Raw genomic sequence first — 21,423 nt, forward strand, 5'->3', positions numbered from 1 at the left:
GTTAGGAAGGGCACGTGGTGTGAAAATCATCCAAATCACGCACGCAGAGCTTCCTGCTGAAGCGACTCTTTGGGAATAAGGGAGCAGCCAAAAGTAAAAGTCATCAGTATAACATTGAAGTAGATTAGTGGCAGTGGTAACCAATTTACATTAAAGGTCAGATTTGCTTGAGCCGTGTCCTCCCCGGAAAGCAACATTTAGATTATACTTAGGTAGATTTGTGGCTCGTCCATCTGCTAATTCAAGTTTCAAGTTCAAGACTAACTAGCACAGTAGGGAAATATGGATTCAGAGCTAAGTGACGTATCAGGAGTAAGACATTCTAAACAACAATGAGTTTTCTCAGCATAGACCAATCCTGACTAGACTCAAGAGAGCAGGTCATGAAGCTCTAAAACACTGGGAATTGGATCAGCTGTGCCTATAGTATTGGGAAGACAAAAGCGAGCACACCATCAGAATACAAATGATAAGGATATTTGTAGAATTATTACACAAATGTATCTTTTCAGCCAAATTGTTAGGATGGACTTGCCATTTGCGATGAATCATTTTTCAATAAATTTAGAGCCAGATTGCAGTAAAACTTGCAACTTCACACTGACGCACATCTGTTAGCTCTAGCATATTTTAAAAGTTCACTGAGAAGTGTCAGAACAGGATTTATTAGGTAGTATCAGACGTGGGGAATATGCTCCTGCAAAATTGTGATTTGTGATTTTTCCTTTTTTTTTTTTTTTTTTGAGAAAACATCAGTGTCACACTGTGAGACACTTTCAGTCCAAAAGCACACGTCCCCCTCCGTTACCTGTCACACACAGAAACTAAGCACATTGCAAAACCAGCCAAATTTGTTGGTCATTCATCTCAGAGCCTAAACCTCTGCACCATTTTCTATGCAAAACCATCCCCCACAGCAACAGACAGATAACAGCATACCTTCTGAGCTAACACTGAGTGTCTATTTGGGTATATTAAACATTTGCATGCGTTGCTTTTCAGTACTGTTTATGACACATACTTGCCATGTTGATCCTTTCACAATTTCATTATCATTCTGGGTTGTTTTCTCCTGTCACTGCATATTAGTAGATCATGACATCGCACAGAAAACTATGGTACATATGCTTCTTTTGCTAAAAATAGCACCATTCCATCGGGGAAGCAGGATCAATCCATTTCTGTGGGTATGTGGGGGTAAATGTGGTATCAGCAGGTGGAGTTTGGATGGGCTCCCATAATGGCCAATCACGTCAGCTGCCTTTACTGCCTTTGAAATGCAGCAGACGGTTTAATGATGGTCAGTCTGTGGCTGCTTTGCTGGAGAAAACTGCTCTGCTCTCATAGATGCAGAGGCACAGCACAAATAGATTACATTGAGAATTTAAAAATATGACTTTGGGGCAGACAGATTTATTTTTGAATTGAATTCTCTGTCTGGTTTTAAAGATAAAGTGATGTTACTTTATAGAGGCTGGTGTTTTAACTGTGAGTTTGTGATCACGTCAGTGTTTGAATATTGATACATTTCAATGTGTGTAGATTCTACTGGAGAGAGCAGCAACTAAAGAAAGATGAGAATTTCTAGGTTCACTATGTTTAACATGTTGCTTCAGAAATAATCACATAAGTAAATAGCATGTTACCAGATAATATGCAAATATTATAATATCATAATTCAGTTTGCTGACATGAAAACATATCAAATCACTGTGGCACATGTTTTCACTGGTCTCTAAACATCTGGAAACTGAGGCGAGTTGTTGGACTTTTGGGAAAGGAATGTTGTCCCATTCTTGTGTGATAGAGGATTCTAACTCCTCAACACTCCTGGGTCATCTTTGTCATATTTTTCATTTCACGATGCACAAAAATCTTTCGATTGGTGAGACGTCCGGACTACGGGGAGGTCAGTTTGTACCCTGGCTCTTCCACTACAAATCCATGCTCCTGTAATAGATGAAGTATAATTTTGCATTGTCTTGCAGAAATATAGGAGGTCTCCCAGAAAAGCTGTAATCTGGATGGGCGTATATATTGCTCTAAAACCTGTCTAAACTTTTCAGCATTGACGGTGCCTTTGCAGTTATGGAAGTTGCTTAATTCACTTATGCACATGTACCTTCATGTACTCGATGCATGGCGTTTGAACTGAGCCCTGATAACAAGCTGGATGGTCCCTCTCCTCTTTTATTCAGGACATTTGGCATGCATGTTCTCCAACAAAAACTCTACATTTCAATTTGTCTGATGAGAGAACTGTTTTTCACTTTGCCTAAGTCCATTTTTAATCGAGTTTGGTTTCTGAAGTTCAAGTTTCTGGATCATGTTCACATATAAGGTCTTCTTTGCATGAAAGACCTTTAACCCTATATTCATGGATGGCACACCAAACTGAGATCACATACAATGATTTCTGGCAGTGTTTCTGATCCCAGGCAGTTATTTCAATCACAGAATCATATATGATCTTAATGCAGTCCTGTCTGAGGACTGCATTAAGATAGCTAGCTACAAAGGTCAATAGGCCAATAGAACTGCATCCCTGCATTGCAATATGGCTTTAATATTTAGACGAAGTAGGTTTTTAAAGCCATGGCTGGAAACTTGAATACGCAAGCAGAACATGAGTAATGATACTCCTGATACTCAACTGTTGATATATACTGAGCACTTGGAAAGCGTATCTTCTGCCCACCTTTTTGTGCAAACTCACTGACATAACACAAACATGAACTATAGCATACATACATCCACAGACGACTTCTCTCCAACCCACAGGACTGAAAGTATCAGTTGTGAATGTTTATGTAACAGACACCACAGACCTCCCACCCCACCCAACCAAGGGCCCGTGCCCATGCCCTAAAAGTTCACAGCTGTTTTAGGTATTTTGATGTTAAGGTCAAACAGTGACATCTAAATTTGCATTTTGCTGAGATAATTGAGCAGTATCATGCTGCAGGATTAGCAGACATTTTTCTATTTACTGAGACATGCTGCTAGCATTGCTAATAATGTAAAAGTTTGCCCTAATTTAAAATGTGTTCATCTAAATCGGTCTTCTGCCTGGTGTAAAACAGTCACAACCTTTTTGATAGCAGCTGGCTGCTCCCTCAAGCATGCTATCACTTTCATATGAACACACCAGGCTGAGTAGAATTTAAATAGTGTATGATGCAGCAGTGTGTTTAGGAGTGAGACTAGAAAGACATTGCTTAAATTAGTTCAGGGACGTCTTACAAGTACATGGTACATCAGGAGCATATGAGCTGAGATAAAGAAATAAGAATGAGTGGATGCTTTTTTTTGACTCATGCTCTAAATTAAATGTCAACTTCTGCATCTAAAGCAATTCGTCTGTCTCAGCCCAGGCTCCACCACAAAATCATCACATATTTACCAAATGAATCAGTAACTGTCTCTGATGTCTTCCATCATACACACGTCATTTCTCAATGTCGCTGGTATTTTTCTTCTGGAAATGAAAAGTAAATATCCTTTAAATGTGTGACTTTGCAGCAACTTCAGAGGTAATTTGTCTGACCAAAGAGGAAAAATAATAACACTCTAACCACAGCATCCCAGGTCATATAAGTTAAAGATCACTTCCCAACAGTTGAATGGACATGATCTGACCACTACTGAACTGAGGAAATTGAAACTTGATCTCTAATTGAACCATTTTCATTGACTTTTCAACAGATTAATTCAATTCACTTCAATTTATATTCACAACCCACAATATAAGAAAGACACACCAACAAAGTATTTGGCGATAGTCGCAAGGAAAAAAATCCCAGACAGGCTCAGTAGGGGGCAGCCATCCACCACAACTGGTTGGTGGTGAGGGGAAGGAGAAGAGGCTAGGGGACAAAAGTCAAACTATAGGTGAGAGAACCAGAGTTGAACAATTATTAAATGCAATAGAGGTGTATACACACACAGGGTGTGAAGAAAATGAGTGAAGAAGAAATGCTTATTGCAACATGGGAAGCCCCCAACAGCCTAGACCTATTGCAGAGTAACTAAAGGAGGATTCAGATTCACCTGATCCAGCCCTAACTATATGCTTTATCAAAAAGGAAGGTTTTAAGCCTAATCTTAAAAGTAGAGAGAGCGTGCCTCTCTAATCCAAATTGGGAGCTGGTTCTGCAGTAGAGCGACCTCATGCTGAAGGCTTTGCTTCCCATTCTACTTTTCTGGGAACAACAAGTAAGCCAAAGTATTCTGTTAGGATAATAAGGCACTATGATGATGTGACGATATGACTGATTATTGAAGATTTTGTATGCGTTTTAAATCCAATTCTGGATTTAACAAGAAACAACTAAACAGAAGTTACAATGTCCCAATTGGTTCTCTTGCTGCAGAATTCTGGGTCAGTTGAAGAGTTTTCAGGGATCCTTTAGAACAATCTAATACGAAATTATACTAGTTCAGTCTCAAAGTAATAAATGCATAAACTAGCTTTCCAGCATCACTCTGAAAAATGATGTTTCTACTTTTAGCCATATGTTGGAAAGAAATGGAGGTAGTCCTGCATATTTGCTTATTGTGCATGTTGAACTACTCCAGGATTCTTCATAATATTACTGGAGGCCTTGGCTTCATGCTGTTCTAGTTCACTTCCCACATATCTAAACCTATATCATTAACAGCCTATATATGAGCCAGTATACTTGGCTTGTGAGTAACCTGTTGATGGCATAGGCACTACACCAACAACTCGTTTAGCTTTCCAGTTGATTTTTCACCCACTAGAGACCCCAGCGACTGTAGTAAAATGTATTCCAGGGACCACTGAAGTGACACTAAAGTATATTTGAAACTGCTGGATAGGGATAGCATAGATTTGATAAGACTGGAATTCAAATCGGCAGTAATGACAAACGGTTGTGTCAAATGGTCACTAAAACTAACCTCTTAGTTCCCTTATAGCCTCTGACGGTGAAGTCATCTCTGTGCTCTGAATGTTCAGTGTCACTGATCCCAATATTTTACTATATAGAACACACTGTTGATATTAAATGAATTGTGCTGCAGTGGCTTGAATTGTATCTACCTGATAAGATTCAAATTTGTGCATGTAAGTGTCTTCTTCATATACTAAACTCAGTCGTGGAGTTCCACAGGGTTCTATAGTTGGACCAATACTTTTTACATTATACTACCCTTAGGCAATATTAACAGAAATCACTGCATATGTTTTCATTGTTATGCTGATGATACGCATCGTTATTTATCTATGAAGCCAGATGACCCAAATCAGCTTGTTAAACTAAAGGCATGAAGGCCTGGATGAACTCTAATTTCCTACTTCTAATGTCAGAGGCTAATGTACCTGGTCCCCAAAATGTTAAAAAACATCATACTTATTCTGAATGTTACTACCTTTATGCAAATTTTTCTTTAAGGTGTTTTTTTTTTCTTTTTTTTGACTTATAGATCAATATATAAGTGCACAGGTGTGGTCAGAGATCTGTAAACATAACTGTACAAAACATACAAATAGAATTATTTCACAGTTACTATGATATTATGATTGCATTATTGACACAGCTCTCACCAATACAGCGTTCTTGTGACAGTCCTACTTTGGACCCGAAGATCCCAGATGGTTTTGTGTAACAAATTATCTAGTGTCTCTGAACAAAAAAAAGGACAAAGAAAAAGCACAAATATTGAACAGTGAACAGGATATTACTGATAAGTTTCTCATGGGTCCCTATGAGAAACTAGATCTTGGTTACCGTTAGACTTTTTTTATCAAGTGCACTATGTTACGTTGTGTTATTGTTGTGTATTTCTCATGAAAGGTTGTATAGACATTCAAGTTCATTTAATGAACAACTGTAATGACTTTTCTAAACTTTATAGAATTCTTAGTTTCTGAATTGGCAGACTGCATAAAAAGTTTGCAAAATCAAATATGCAGAACTATCTGCTGTGATGACCCCTTATGACTAACAGAACAACTGAATATATGTGTTTTACATTATAGAATTTTTAGTTCCTGAATAAATTTTATGGTATGAAATAGTAACAATTATATGCTAACTGATGAAGGTCTGTCATCCAAGTGGTTTCTAAAACATCAGAAAAGGACCCTGACTTCTGTAATTGTTCAGATTAACTCCTCTGAGTGTGACTTTACAGATGGAAATGAGTGGCTCCCAGACAACATTATGTTATCTTGTTTTTAATATTTTTTACTGACCTCATGCGTTCATCAAATCTGTTGGATGAAATGGGTTTTCTCACTTCATATGGTGGTTGTTAGTAGTTTTTATTTATCACAAAACAGGCAGGCACAATGTTCACAGAGATCACGTTTCTCTTTGTGACTAAGCACCAAAACACGGGCCGAGTGGTTGTTTGACCCATGCTGTATAATTTATGGTAGAGATGGATTAATAGAAGCCCTCCTGGAAAGCCACTGAGCAGCAGATCAGCTAAAAGACTCCTGTGCCAACAAATCTCCAGCACTCAGCTGGTTCCAAATAGGGCGTGTTGGCACCCACACAAACAGACACTCACTCACACACCCCCACTCAAACACCAACAACACAGTGAGCCAGCACAGGCCTAATCGTGGTTGTCCTGCTAAGGGCCTGGCAGATGGAAATGCTGTGCCTGTTAAAGGATCAGGCTGTGGGCTACAGATCAGAACTAACATATGAGACTAGCAGTTTTAAGTTGCGACACTGACTCTGAGTGTGTCTGTGTGTTTGCGTGTGTGTGCGCATGTTGGTGATATTCTTTAAAGTCCATCCTTGAATGAAGCCAAGTTATGAACAAAGTGGAAATTCATTCATAAGTGTGTGTGTGTGTGTATACGTGCATCATTAGGAGAAAGTCAAAGGTTATTCCAAAGCAGCTGTTATAGTGTAGATGCTGGGATGGGGTGGGGGCTCCTTTGTCTGTATTTGATGGTCTGTGTAATATTAGTAGGTTGATTTTAAGGTTTTCATATTACAGGGATTTCAAAGAGAAGGGTTAATTTGCTGGCAAGGTACTGTTCTGTTTCTTCAGCTCTGTCAGCCACTGTCTGTACTCTTTGCAATATAAAGCGCACCTATCAAATGAAATTAATATACTATTATTATGATTGCATTATGCTGCATTACACTATGAATGTGTTACTAAACGTAAAGTTATATATAAACAATAAATAGTATTTTCCAGCAAGCAATAGCTCATACTGCTGAAGCTTAAAGATCCAATAGAAATGGTTGAAAGAGTCCTTACAGTGCATGTGAAGTTAACCTCTGTAACCATAAAGACTCATAACAAATAATACATGAATATTTTTTCAGCTGAAATAAAAATACATGTTTTACTAAATATAATGGTGTGTAAAGTAATTCTGCCAAACTACAGGTCGGTTCATGTGTCAGCTTCTCTTTTCTAGAGAAAATAAATAATTTAATTCAGTTTCATTTTTATAACGTCAAATCACATGAACAGTCGCCTTTCATATCGTAAGGTATATAGGTATATAATAATAACGACAATAATGAAGAAGTAGTTTTACTGCAGGTTTTACAATCCCTCATAAACACAAAATAAACTCCATTATTCTGATTCTTTGTGACAGATTTCCAGTTCATTGGGAAACTATGTGAATTAGCTGTTTTGTTTTGCATGAATAAAAAACATAATTAGCCCTGTGTATTGTGGCTCATCAGCAAATAAAGGTGCTCACGTGGGACTGCTAGCAAGTTTTTTTTCATTACTCCATTAACCTTTAGTAAATTCTTTGTCTCTATGTAGTTATTTAAAGAGAAAAGTCTCTTCAGCATTCAATTCAGTTGACTTCAGCTTTTTGTCACTTCAGACAAAGTAGACATATTTAAATGAGGTCTTCTACATTAAATGACCCCAGACTTTTTACATTTACATCACATCTTGTTTTGTCACATTTTTAAGGACTCATAATAATAAATAACAAATCCTACTACCTACTCCACACCACTACTACTACTATCTAGCAGAAAGCAGTAAATACTGTATTTGCAGATAAAACAGTGTGATTATAGATCTGGTTATGGTCAGAGGGAGGAAATGATTGCAAATCGCAGTGTGAATGCATCCATGCTTGCAACGAGGATCCATCTGGCACAGCAAGGATCACTCAATAAATTTTCATAATCCTTTACTGAGTGCAAAATAAGTATGTGACATGGCTCTGAGGTCTGCAGTGACATTAAGAATTCAGAGTAGAGGTGGTGGTGTTAATCCATGCATTAGAGTCTACGGCCAGAAATGTCCCAATGTGACCCCAAACCAGCGCATGCCAACTAATTCCTACATAATCAATATTTGTTCTGTAGACATATGATATATGATTCATGCTTTGTGGTTTTAAGTGCCAGTTAAAAAACTAACTGTAGCCTTGGTCAATCCTTAAGTCTTGAATGTGTCTGATGCACATGTTAAATCATCATTACATAAAGTACACCATGCCTATTTCTACATTTCGGCATGACAACTCACAATTCAGTGGACAGGAATGGAATTTTCAGATGTGAAATGTCCTTGATGAGGGTCTCGTGACATTAAAAAGTCAGCTGGGAACAGATTTGAGTTGACACATAATTAGTTTGTATTAATTTCAACATTTTACTGGTAGCTTCCTTGAAAATGCATTGCGGCTGCTGCCACACCAATTAATTTTCATGAGGAGCAGAACAAGGTGAACTGCTTTTGGTCACAAATTGAACCTGCCTAATTCATGAATGTTTCTCCCACTGTCTGGTGTGAGAATTCAGAAGAGGACAGTTTGTCCAGCCACAGTGAGAAAGTATTTCTGATGAACTAACAACCCAAACCGTGCTTCCCAAACCGTTTTTCTTTGAACCTTAAAAAAAAGGCTTACACATTAGAGGTATATTTAACAAAGACAAGACCAACTGTAGACTCCTTAAGGAGAAAGAAACTTTTCTATATCCAACAACAAGAAGTTACTCAGTCTGTAGAAAACATGTCTAACTGCGTGTATCAGGACTGGGATGGAAGTGCTTCAAAACTTCCCTTAGAATTCTCCAGTTTTTATGTTTTCAATATCAAACTGCACGCAGTCATGAGCCAAATACAGCCATATGCACACAACAGAAGTAACTCTTAATAGCAAAATCGTCTAATTTAACTTTGCAAAAAGTAACAACTTGTCATCCCAAAAGGTTCATTCTTTCTATCTGGACCTAGCGTGGAAAGCGAAGAAATCATCACTCATCCAAGTGACTTCTTCAGTCTCAGCTGACTGCAGGTTTCCCCAACCTTATAAACAGTACATTTGCATAATGACTGAAACCAACCCACTGAATGAACAAAGGGCTGTGAGGTCAGTTCCTTGATCATTGATATATAAATTGTCACGACCATTGATCAACAACCACTGATCAAAACCCATTGAAACGTTTCTCCCACTGAGAACGTCCAGAATGAACAGAATCAACCTTTTGGGATTTACCTACCTGGATAATTAAGCAAGCATCAAGACAACAAATTGTCATATTTTTGCATTTACCAGAACCAGGGAGCAGACTCAGACCACAGTTCAAAAGATTTATTCACGAGAATTATGGGAGGGTGAGAGAAAAACAAAAAACGAGTTCTAGGGCGAGCAAAGAGATTCCCAAATGTTGACTGAATTGCTCATCCATCGAGCAGGTCCATGGTTGCCAGTGCAGTCTTGAGATCCCTTCCCAGGCGCTTAAATCCTAATTCCTACCTTGCCTCAGGTGACCTCAATAGGTCACATGATGGGGTAGGGCAAGGTCCTACAGTTGCTTCACCCTTTAGCCCTGGTGATGGTAATGACCCACCACTGGCTTATCTTACATATTCAGTGGGTCAGTGAACCTCAGGAGTAACTCCAAAGAGAACAACCCACACTAGGGGTTAAATACCCGGGACTCCCTATGATTTGTTTGAAGGACTGAAGAAGCCTCTCGGGTGATAGATGAAACAGCTACACTAACCTAAAAGGTCCAGTTGGCTTTTTTAAAATTCTCTGAACTGAACCTGTCAGCAGCTGGCTGCATCATCAATGTTTTGAAAGTGACCAGTCACATTTGGACCTTCTAAAGGTTAGACTGATTTCTGTGACCAGAATTATCAGAATTTAGCTTTGAGAGCAGAGTTGCCTGTGAGTGCAACATGATGCAGCGCACACCAAGCACAGAACCTTGCATGTGTGACGGCTGTTTTGTTATCCAGTTATCCAAGTTGTTACTTACATCATTCCATAAATAATGCTCATTCTTAAATAATTTCTAATAAAAGCATATTTAATACGAGCATCCGGTGAGCCGCACCACAGCATTAGTGGTTCTGTTGTTTCATCTTTTAAATTTCAGATTTCATTCTAGAAGTACAGATGTCCTGTCAAGCAAAATATTATATATGATAAATGTTTATTAGAGCTGCCAATGAAAATATTTACCCTTGTGTTTGTTTAACTGATTCTGTGTGTTTCCCACCAGGCCCTCCGTTTATTATATCACCACCGGAGAACATTACAGTGAACATCTCACAGGACGCCTTCTTCACCTGCCAGGCAGAGGCCTACCCTCGCAACCTAACCTACACATGGTTCTGGGAAGAGGACAACGTCTTCTTCAAGAAGTAAAGTTATGATCGGGTTCATTACTGTTTGCTCTATCACTCACCTGCTTGTACAGTATAAGAGTCTGTGCTGTGTTGTTTTTGTGGTGATATTCAGCACAATAACTTCTTAAATTGACTTGCAACAGACTCATTGTCACCTCTCAGTCGTAAAAGGCCAACACTGTGTCACCTTGCCGGGCAGGCGGGCAGCATGGCTAGCCGAGTTTGTGAATACAATAAATCGAGAAGGCCATGTAGAATTTTGAAATTCATAACATAGGTGCATATAATCTCAGATGAGTTTAAAACTTAGTGACCTTGAGCTAACAGTCAAGGTCAGAGGTCAAGTTTTCTGAAAATATTGTGAATCCAGAACTTTCACATTCATGCCATAGGTGCATCTACCAGCCATCAAGAGTTGTGTATGGAGGTGTCTAAGTTAGATGAAAAGGTAGAAGTAATAGATGGTCAAAAGCTAGCATGAAAGTTAGAGAGGAAATACCTCCTTTTTTTTAACTGAGCAGCTAAACACGTCCGCATCTTTGAGCAGAATTTAACGTGACTTTTTGACTACGCTCTTCCCAAAGATAACCCTTTAAGATTAGGACATTTAAGGTTTTTAGGCATTAGACATGAAAATATTTGATACCTTTGCATTGCAGAACTAAAACCCCTTACTCTATGCTCAGTGGATAAATAATGAATAACTACCAAAACAACAGGCTAGTGTTTTCTCATGTCACGCTTGTACATGACAGCTTTTATAACATAGCAGCAGAATTCTTCAATAATTGATGAAACTGATTATTTATTAAGAGATTTACTCAGAGGCGAGTGTGCCTTGTGCGTGTAATTAAACAAGGCTTCAATGACGAAGTAAGTTTTATAATCCAGCAGCATTTTAGCTTGTGAGAAGGCTGAGCACTTGTCTTTCACATCGTTAAACTTTTGAACTCGCTGCTGTTTTCTAACAGTATTGTCACTTCCTGTGGTGCATTAGATTATAGATAGATATTACTGCTCCAGCACTTATTTTTGTAACTGCCTTCTCACACCATAAAAATTCGTTGTTGTGAAATTCAGAAAAGTTTGTATTTTATGTCCAACAGCTTTAGTTTTAAGACACCCATGACTCATGCAAATATTTTGATTTATTTCTATAACTACGTGTACAGATCATTAACCTCCTAGGACCTGGCGTCCACATATGTGGACATCACATTTTGGGTTATTTAGACCAAAATACTAAATTTTGCTCTACAAGGGCCTGATATATACTTACGAGGACATTATACTGCTACTGTTCTATCAAAATTTTAAACGAATATCCTCATATGTGGCTCTGATTTTTCATAAAAACAAAAATAAGGTAAAAAAAATCTGCTAATTCTTTGTTTTTACATTCATCGGGCCCCAATATGACCAAATATCAAAGAGAAATTAAAAATGCATGCCGTGGAAGAGTTCGGGTCTTATGAGGTTAAAGGAAAAAAAGTATATGAGAAAACTTACATGAGTATACAGACAGACGTATCTGTGGCTAAAGATTCATTTTAGATTGCTTGAAGTTAAGTCAGGTTTATAATTTACATTCCCACTTGCATCACATTACATCAAAACTGCTTTAGTACACTGTTTTTGAAGAAGACAGAGTTTACAGGGGTAAAGGCAGTACTATTACCATTAAAAGCCTGATCACATTTTTCAGTTTTCTGACGTGGTGTGGAGCCTTCCTTATTTTTCAGAGGAATTATAGGTTAAGACTAAAACAAGTCTCCTTATTTGCTGTTGAAAAGTTATTTAACACTTTGAAGATAGTACCCTAACCTTATTCAGTCAGAATATGGGTTTTTAGCTTTTCTCTGCAAGTCTTTGCAATCAGAATTGGAAAAAATAGACATTTGAACTAATATGAATACAAAAACTCTTATTTACATAGAAATCCTTGTTAGAAATAGAAATAAAAAATTGAAAAGTGCAGCTGATGGTGTGTTCTCTAATGGTGTTTGTCACAAACAGCATTACAGGTTAAAAAAAAGAGTATTGCAAATCTGTACAAACCATAAGACTTCTGCAACAATTTCCTTTTGACAGGCAGGACCAAAGTAATGATGTTCAGCCATAATACACAATGCCAAGAAGAAAACTACACACAGCACATCGGTACTATCTGTAAGCATGGTGGTGGAGATTCTTGATTTGGGCCTGTTTTGTTTAGCCACAGTTTTGCGTGATGATATCTTACAGTTACTGAGTTGACTAGAATAAACTCTGTGTACCAAAGTATTCTGGAATCAAATGATAAGACATGCAAAAAATGTTTGTTTCCATTTTTAATTTGGACACAAGAGCTTTTACAAATGCAATATCAAGTTTTACTTTAAGAGCTTTATGCGTACTAGATAGCCCAGAAGTTGGATAACCAAAAGCAGAATGACATTTAAATCTACCTTGTTGGTTTCTTTCCCGTCCCATCCTGTCATGTACTGTGTGTGGAAGGCAGGATTGGACCCAAACACAGTCCCACAGACAAGATTTAAACACAAAAAACCTCAGCATTATTGCTGGAACAAGTTAATACAGAACTGAACTGTAAAACCTAGGAACGAACTATGAACAGAACACACTGTGAGGGAGATTGCGACGACGAGCATAGGAAGACGCAGACACCAAATACAAGAGGAAACACGGCTGGCACTAATTACACTGACGAAACGGGGAAGAGCAAAACAGAACACACACCGATGAGAGACTATCAAAGCAAAACAGGAAGAACGCAGACTGAGTAGGACAGGGGTGTCCAACTCCAGGCCTCAAGTGTCAGTGTCCTGCAGGTTTTAGAAATCCCCCTGGGTCAGCACACCTGAATCAAATGATTAGTTCATTACCAGGCCTCTGGAAAACTTCAAGACATGTTGAGGAGGTCATTTAGCCATTTAAATCAAGGAGCAAGGACACATCTAAAACCTGCAGGACACCGGCCCTTGAGGCCTGGAGTTGGACACCCCTGGACTGTGGGAACAGACAGATGCATATGAAGACTGACAGGGGAGGAATCACAAAGGCAAACCAAGACTAGAAATACAGAATAAACACAGGATATAATCATACTGGGCAAAGAAATATAAAATACACAGAGAACCTAATAAATAAAAAAGACTCAAAGAACCAAAAGACAAGAAACTCAAAATGCTGGGTGAGAATAACCCAGGACTGTGATACATCCTGTATTTTCCCACTCTCTCTTTCTCCTCCCTCCTCTTTTTTCCACCTTTAATGTCTAATAGAAGCGAAACAGCTGAAAATTGAAAAAAAAAAAAAAAAGCCCTCCAAACACCTTTTGGATGACAAAGGATTATGGTTGGATGAAGGGGGAGCTGAGAAATCTGCAGCACTGTGTCTGACGCTAAGCTAAGCATGAACCCGGACCTCTGTGATCCCCTTATTCCCTTCCGGCACAGAGTTACAAACTGAATGGTTTATAGAGTTTTTGTCTGATATACAATATGGTACTGGCATCAATAAATCCCTCAACCTCACACTTAAATTATTTTGTGCTGTAGGGTAGTAAGTAACAAGCATGGGGAAGTACATGCTCCTGTGATTTCCAGCTACCTTTGAAGCCTGTAGATTTATATTTCCTCTGCAACCAGCTGTGAATCATGACTCAAGCTACATGTTACACACAAGTCAAAGTTACATATCTGCTGGGAAATAAGCAAAAAAGAGCAAGTTAAATATAGAGGTTAAATACAGGGGTCTTATATCATCAATGAATGACCAACATATATGTGTATCTGTCAATAATATCATTGACAAACGTTCAGCAACTGGTGTGTAAAGCTTCAGTGTGGAAGATTGCTACAGTGGACTAACTACTACAGTAGCCACGACTTCTGAGAGACAAGCTGGAGCTATCGGGAGTGGACCACCACATGTCCCAGTGGATACTGGACTACCTCACAGAACGTCCACAGTATGTGAGGTCACAGGGCTGTGTCTCTGACACGCTGGTCTGCAGTACGGGGGCCCCGCAGGGAACTGTGCTGGCACCGTTCCTCTTCACCCTCTACACTGCAGACTTCTCCATCAACTCCCCACGCTGCCACCTACAGAAGTTCTCTGACGACTCTGCCATAGTCGGCCTCATCACAGGTGAGGACGACTCAGAGTACAGACAGTGGACTCTGGACTTTGTAGACCGGTGTCATCAGAACCACCTGCTGATCAACGCCGGGAAAACCAAGGAGTTGGTGGTGGACTTCCGGAGACGCAGACCCATCAGGAAACTCATCAGGAAGGACAGCTCTGTTCTGGGATGCACCCTGGACCCAGTGCAGGTGGTGGGAGACAGAAGGACTCTGGCCAAAATAACATCTCTGATGGACAGAGTCTCCCACCCCATGCATGTAAATGTTGCTGAACTGCAGAGCTCCTTCAGTGACAGACTGCTGCATCCTCGATGTATGAAGAAGCGTTTCTGCAGGTCCTTCCTCCCTGCAGCTGTCAGACTGTACAATCAGAACTGCTCCCAACAATCATAGATGTTTACATCTGCGCTGTAACTGCAATAATTTAATCAACTGATTCGCACTACAACCTGGTTTGCCTCTTATCTGTAGTTAATTTTATTTTATTTAATAACTGTACAGTACTCTGTTTATAGTAACTATTGTCCTTAATGTAAATATGTAAGAAAAAAAATGTGTATGTTTCTATTCTGTGTCCTGTGTACTGTTTGTTTGTATATGTGTCTTTCTGGCTGCTGTTACAACCAAATTTCCCCTTGTGGGACATATTCTATTCTATTCTATTCTATTCTGTTCTATTCTAACTGAGTCTTATGTTGGACTAGAACCTGGATTATAGTGAAATGCCAGCCCTCTTTTGTAGTCAGATGACCTAATGTCAGATAAAGCATGGCTGACTGATCATTTCCCTTTTCTCCATCTTTACAGTGACCTAAAGCGCAGAGTCAGTATTCTCATAGACGGCTCCCTAATAATTGCCCACGTCAAGCCAGAAGATGCTGGGAAATACACGTGTGCTCCAAGCAACAGCCTGGGCCGACCACCGACTGCCTCTGCCTACCTAACAGTGCAATGTGAGTGCCCTGTCTCTCTCTTTTTTTTACTTTCTACATAGCAGTGGTGTGTGCTCTAGTCTGAGGTGCTGTTAAATGAACATTTCTGCAGCAGGATGAAATCTTGCTTATCCTTTCCTGGGGCAGCACCCATGAGAGACAGTTTCATCACAGCTTTTGATGGTTGTTGCAACTTTTTCTGCATTTTGCAGAAGCTTTCAACTGCATTTAATAAAAATTTTACACACTGAATGACTTTCATGTCTTAACTCTTTCAGTCAATATGATCCATATCCCAGGTTCAGTGTGTATTTATAATAAAGTATTATTTTCCTTGATATCCGCTGTATCACCTTGCTGGCACCTATGGGCAATTTAGAATCACCAATTAACCTAACTCCTCTAACTGCATGCTTTTGGGGTGTGGGAGGAAGCCTTTCTGTGTGTACAGTAGTCTGCATGCTCTCCCTGGCTAGCTAGCATCCAGTCTAACTCAGGATCTTTTTGCTGTGGGGTAATAGTGCCAACCACCACACATACTGCCTGAGCTTATAATGAGATGCTGTTTTTATCACCAGCTTGCTGTCAGCTTTCCGCAGATACAGTAGAAGGATTACTCATCCAATCAGGAATAAAAGACCGAGTTTATGTACATTTGATTGCATTAGAGCTCTGACTTCAGTTCAGGAGACGAGGCTTCAGGTAAAGAGGGAGAGAATGAGAAGGAGATGAGCGAGGTGAGATCAGTGATAGTGGAGTCAGATGAAGAAGAGGAGAACAAGAAAAGGAAGAAGTGATGATATAAATGTACAGTTTTGGCTGATTAACTTCTTGTTATTGATTATCATGACTTGAATATAACTAATAGTTATAGTGATTAACAGCATTTACTAGGTTGACCAACACTCAGAACAATGGGCAAGTCCAAGGAGCACTGTACCATCTGCTAAGCAAATCCGATCCGAAAAAGTTGGACGACCTCCAAATTCTTCAACTTCACCTCAAAAGCTAGATAAATGAAAGTTGGACATATTTGGATGTTTTATATCATGGCATTGATGACATTCGGTATTAAATTGGTAAATATATACAACTGTGGTTCTGTGGGGGGAAGAATAAATCTGTTATGTTTTTCTTTGAAAATAAAGCATAAAACCCTCCAAAAAGGCACGACATTGCAGAAGTCCAGTGCACTGACTATAATAAGTGGAGGGACCAATGGCCTTTGTGGGGTCACCAACACAGGGGCCACACTCCTAACTACAGTATCTAGATGGACAGATAAATATTTAGAAAAAATTGCCACCTGTAGAGATGTAAGGAAGGGGTAAATTATTTATAGAGGCCAAACCTGTGTTTTAATGCTATTAAGTCGATCATTTTTTCTTGGAAGCATGGGGTTCAATAGAAGAACTGCAGTTTTTGGTTTGGCTTCATCAGCCCTGAATATTCTCCATGAAGAAAGATTCACTTTATCGTTGTTCAGCGTCACTGACCCCGAATTGCCAAACAATGGGTATGAGTCCATACCCATTTCAGGTTGGTCAGTTGATAAAAGTTGCTATCAAACCACCAGAAATTAATAAATGCTAAAAAGACTTAGGTCGAGTAAGACAGGTCGAGTAATAGAGCATTAGAGGCAGTGTGAGAAAACTTCAATAGATTAAACTTCCTGACAACTTCTTTTTTTTATTCAACATCTGTAACATTCACATGATTGATTGTAACCTATGTAGGTTTGAGAAAAACTTAGGATAGGTGATTGCCTTTGATTTCATTTTTAATAGATTTTCCTCATTTGCCGCATTCACATGGAAAAGCTTTGGAAAAAAATCTTCCAGTTTTGTAAAGTGCACATATTGGATGTGGGTAAGACAAAGCCGAATACTAACATGAGCCCTAGACGGGCTGCCTACAACTCATTGTAACTCCTCATCACTCTGCGTTGTTAAGAGGGGACACCAGTTTCTGTCCATCTGGGCTTGAGTCAAACCTGACACAGCTGTGAAACTGTGTGTCCAGAAATCAACTGAAATGCTCTGCACTGTGGAATCACTTTGGACACTCGACTAGTCTCCCACCTAACTCTGTTCCACTTCTCAGCCAAACATATAATCCCATGCAAACACTGGTTTTGCCTCTCAAATATACTTTTCTGTTTTATTTTGCTTCTGGTTGCTTTCTGCCCACATCCTCCCCTTTCTCCCCTTCTCTTCCCTCACTACTTCTTCTGATTTGTACCCATTTATGAATATTTATTCATATGCACACCAGCACGTCTCTGTCTCTCCCTCCCCCATCTTCATGATTATTACTGCCTCCTCATTTCTCTGTCCCATCATAAAACACTCTATCAGTCCATCAGTCACTCCCAGCTTGAGCCACTAAATAAAAGCATCTGGCTTTTATTTGCATGTCTCAGGACGAGCACTGAGAGCTCGGCCTTGTCTGCTGGTGACCGGCCATCGGCAGTAGTCAAGGCAACAGACAATTTGAATTCCCTCACTCTCCCGCCTTGTTAGATTGTGGTGTGTGTGTGTGTGTGTGTGTGTGTGTGTGTGTGTGTGTGTGTGTGTGTGTGTGAGAGAGAGAGAGAACAGAGGTAGGCAACAGCAGTCACAAGAGGGAGGGAGCAGTGAGAGGAGAGGGGATTACATCATTGCTGTAGGACCACTTTTCTGTTTGACTGCAGAGGGCTCTCTCTTTTCTTTCTTTCCTCTTATTCTCACCTCTTCCTTTTTTATCTCTCTCTATCAGTCCTCAACCACTCTCCCTATTTATGTCATTATTCTTTTTCATGTCTTATTTGGTTTAAATCTCTCTCCTCAGCTGTCTGTGTCTTTCTCCCCGAAGCATTTGCCAGGGAATAACTTCCCCCAAAGCATCTTGTAGTGGGAACCAGCGTGTCGTGAGCGATAGGCTGTCTCAGAGCTATATTTAGAAACTTGACTGTGGTGCCAGTGGCAGTGCTGCTCTGGGCTCTTTGTGGCAGAATGACGGTCGGCCAGAGGTTTGGACTTTAGAGGACAACTACTGTAGTACAAAGTTGTTTTGGTGACACGTCTCTTTTTCTCCCTCTCTCACCTGTGTTCTTTCCCACGCTCAGCCTCACTCGCCCTTCTCTCCATCGCTCTGCAGATAGCACTCCTCCCACTTACACCATCTCTCCTCCTTATCACCCAGTGCTTACTGTGAAGCTTTCCTCCCTGACCTCATTCAGACATTACACTATTCTCACCCCTTTACAATTCCAGATTGAATAAGTTTTGCTTCCCTTTCCCTCCATCAGTCATCCTTTCTGTCCCAAAGAAACCAAGGGGCTGAGCTTGTTCATCATAGCAAATCCCTATTATTTGAGAGTTAAAATTGAGAGGGGAAATCTGGAAGGATGTCTGCTAAAGTAGAGACGATCAAATAACCTTGAACTAATCCGAGCTGCTCTGAATGATTGAATGAGGTAGTTTATGTGTCACATGATGTCACAGGAATTTGATTTTGTCTGTAACTAACTGTGACTACAAATACATTTGAAAATCACAACAACTTTCATCTGACTTACTTAGTAATATTTAGGTAAGGTTTGAGACTATTTATAGTTACTGGATACATTATAAGAAAAATGAACATATTAACATGTCATGCTGTTATGTTACTGCTTGAGCACAGAGGTTCAAGATTCTTTCAGGTATGTGGTGGCACCTGTATCACAATTAGCATGTAATTTGTTCAGTTCTCTGACGAGACGAGCAGTGACGATCACGTTAATGAAGGTGTAATGTTTTGAAACTGTGTGTGTGTGTGTGTGTGTGTAGCAAACATCTAGCGTAAAGTGACAAAAGCTTGTAAAACCTTGCTTTGGTTGCCAAACTGTTTTAGAATTTATCAAAGTTGCCTTTATAATTCGATACTTTTTTATGTTTCCGTGACCACTGAAAAGAATATTGAAGCTCCATTCCTCATTCAGCCCAATAGGGGCTTCAAACTAACTGTTTAAATCTAGGTTAGTATCAAAGTACCTGACCTCTGAGAAGTCAGGTACTTTTTTCACTCATTTTCAGCCCAGTCCTTGTATCTGATCATTGTCAGAGAAATGTCTATTTGCTTGTTAAGCCATTTAACACTGACCTATGAATAATTTAAGGATAAAGAACGCAACTAATTCAATAAATATATTAGTTTTCTGTCTACACATAACAACCTATCAAAGATCTAACTTTTAATCGAATTTTTAGGCACTTTTTATGTAAACATGCATAATTTCTTCCTATATTTTTAGCTAAATCTACATGAAATGCCAAAGTTAAGGCAATCATAAAATAGTATTATTCCACCAAAAAGATGCTGTGTGGCATGTCCTTAAAAACCTTAAGAAAACTGCTCAAGTGAAGCACAAAGATAGTAACAGTCAATCTACAGCATAGGGACAGTGTCTGAAAGTGTCCTTAAGAATATTAAAAAATCCACCAAGGACCTGACACATGCCCCGAGAGCTACATCTGACCCTTTCGTTGATCCAGCTACTGATACCTCATCAGAAACGGTCTCAGGAGAAGGGTTGCTGTCAAGAAGCCATTCTTAAGAAAGGGAAAGGCTGAGGTATGTCAAATTACATAAGAACTGCACCGAAAATCAGTGGCAACAGGTTTTATGTTTATAAATGTTTGGTTCAAATCAGTTTGACAAGAAGCATGGTACATTGAGTGTCACAGCTATAAAACACAGTGGAGCTGTCATTTGGGACTACATTTCAACCATATACCGTAGCTGTAGCTTCTAAATAGTAACTAAGCAGAGGCAGATGCGATGGTAGTATGATTTTTCTCACCTTTGGAAGACGTGGACCTAACATAGCATATTTCCCCAAATTCCTAAAATGTACCTTTACACATCAGACATGTTATGAAGAGCAAAGTCATCAACTACTTGTGATGGATGAATTAGCAAACAGACAGAATAGTAAACTTGTAATTTCCATGTACAGTCTGACATTTTGTCCAGCCTAATCAATTTTCATGGAAGATGCGATTTTGTGTAATTTAATCACTAGAAACCAATGCATCCATCTGAATCTAAAGTCATTTCAAGTCAACAGTGATGCCGTCCCTACATGTAAGCTTTGACAGATTGGAACAAAGACAAGTAAAAGCATGTTATTAGTATTAATATTGTGTAGTAGATGTGCCTCAGGGGAGCTGAAAACATCAAACAGCTGAAAATAGCAGATCGTACTGACATTCATTTTCCAAACAATACTTTTTAGGAAAAGAAAAGTTTTAGATTCTGAATATAATGAAGGTGCAGAGGTGACTGACAATAACCAGGATTCACCAGACCAGATGTTCTTCATATACATAACTGGATTCATTTATTAATTTTATTTTATTTTGTCATTATTTCAATTATTTTGATGATGAGCCCACATTCTGTGAACAGTGCCCTCTCTGTTTCTCTGCACATCTACTAGAACAACTAACAGGCATTGCGCTGCCACAAAGTGATGGTTTAGCATGTGGGTTATTCTCTCTTTGTGTTTTTTTTTTTTTTTTTTACCAGATCCTGCCCGTGTGGTAAACATGCCATCAGTCATCTACGCAGCCATTGGTCTGCCTGGCTTCATTCGCTGTCCTGTAGATGCCAACCCCCCTGTAACTCTGGTTAAGTGGAAAAAAGATGGCCTCCCTCTGCGGATAGATAAGGTGAGCCGGCGCTTTGCTGCTTTTGTCCCT

The 21,423-nt window shown here is 39.4% G+C and overlaps 1 protein-coding gene across 5 annotated transcripts in view; it reads left to right on the forward strand.

The window, feature by feature from the left end:
• The window catches only part of igsf9bb (immunoglobulin superfamily, member 9Bb), a 152,031-nt gene that overhangs the window by 61,437 nt on the left and 69,171 nt on the right, over positions 1-21,423 (forward strand). For all 5 annotated transcript variants that reach the window (XM_084941544.1, XM_084941546.1, XM_084941545.1 and 2 more), the window contains exons 6-8: positions 10,491-10,632; positions 15,573-15,718; positions 21,251-21,393. In XM_084941544.1, coding sequence (XP_084797670.1) covers positions 10,491-10,632; positions 15,573-15,718; positions 21,251-21,393 — 431 coding nt within the window. The remainder of the gene's footprint in view (positions 1-10,490; positions 10,633-15,572; positions 15,719-21,250; positions 21,394-21,423) is intronic.

This window comes from Perissodus microlepis, chromosome 10 (genome assembly GCF_051167445.1).
Source record: "Perissodus microlepis isolate ML-2025 ecotype Zambia chromosome 10, ASM5116744v1, whole genome shotgun sequence".
In the NCBI taxonomy this organism is placed as follows: domain Eukaryota; kingdom Metazoa; phylum Chordata; class Actinopteri; order Cichliformes; family Cichlidae; genus Perissodus; species Perissodus microlepis.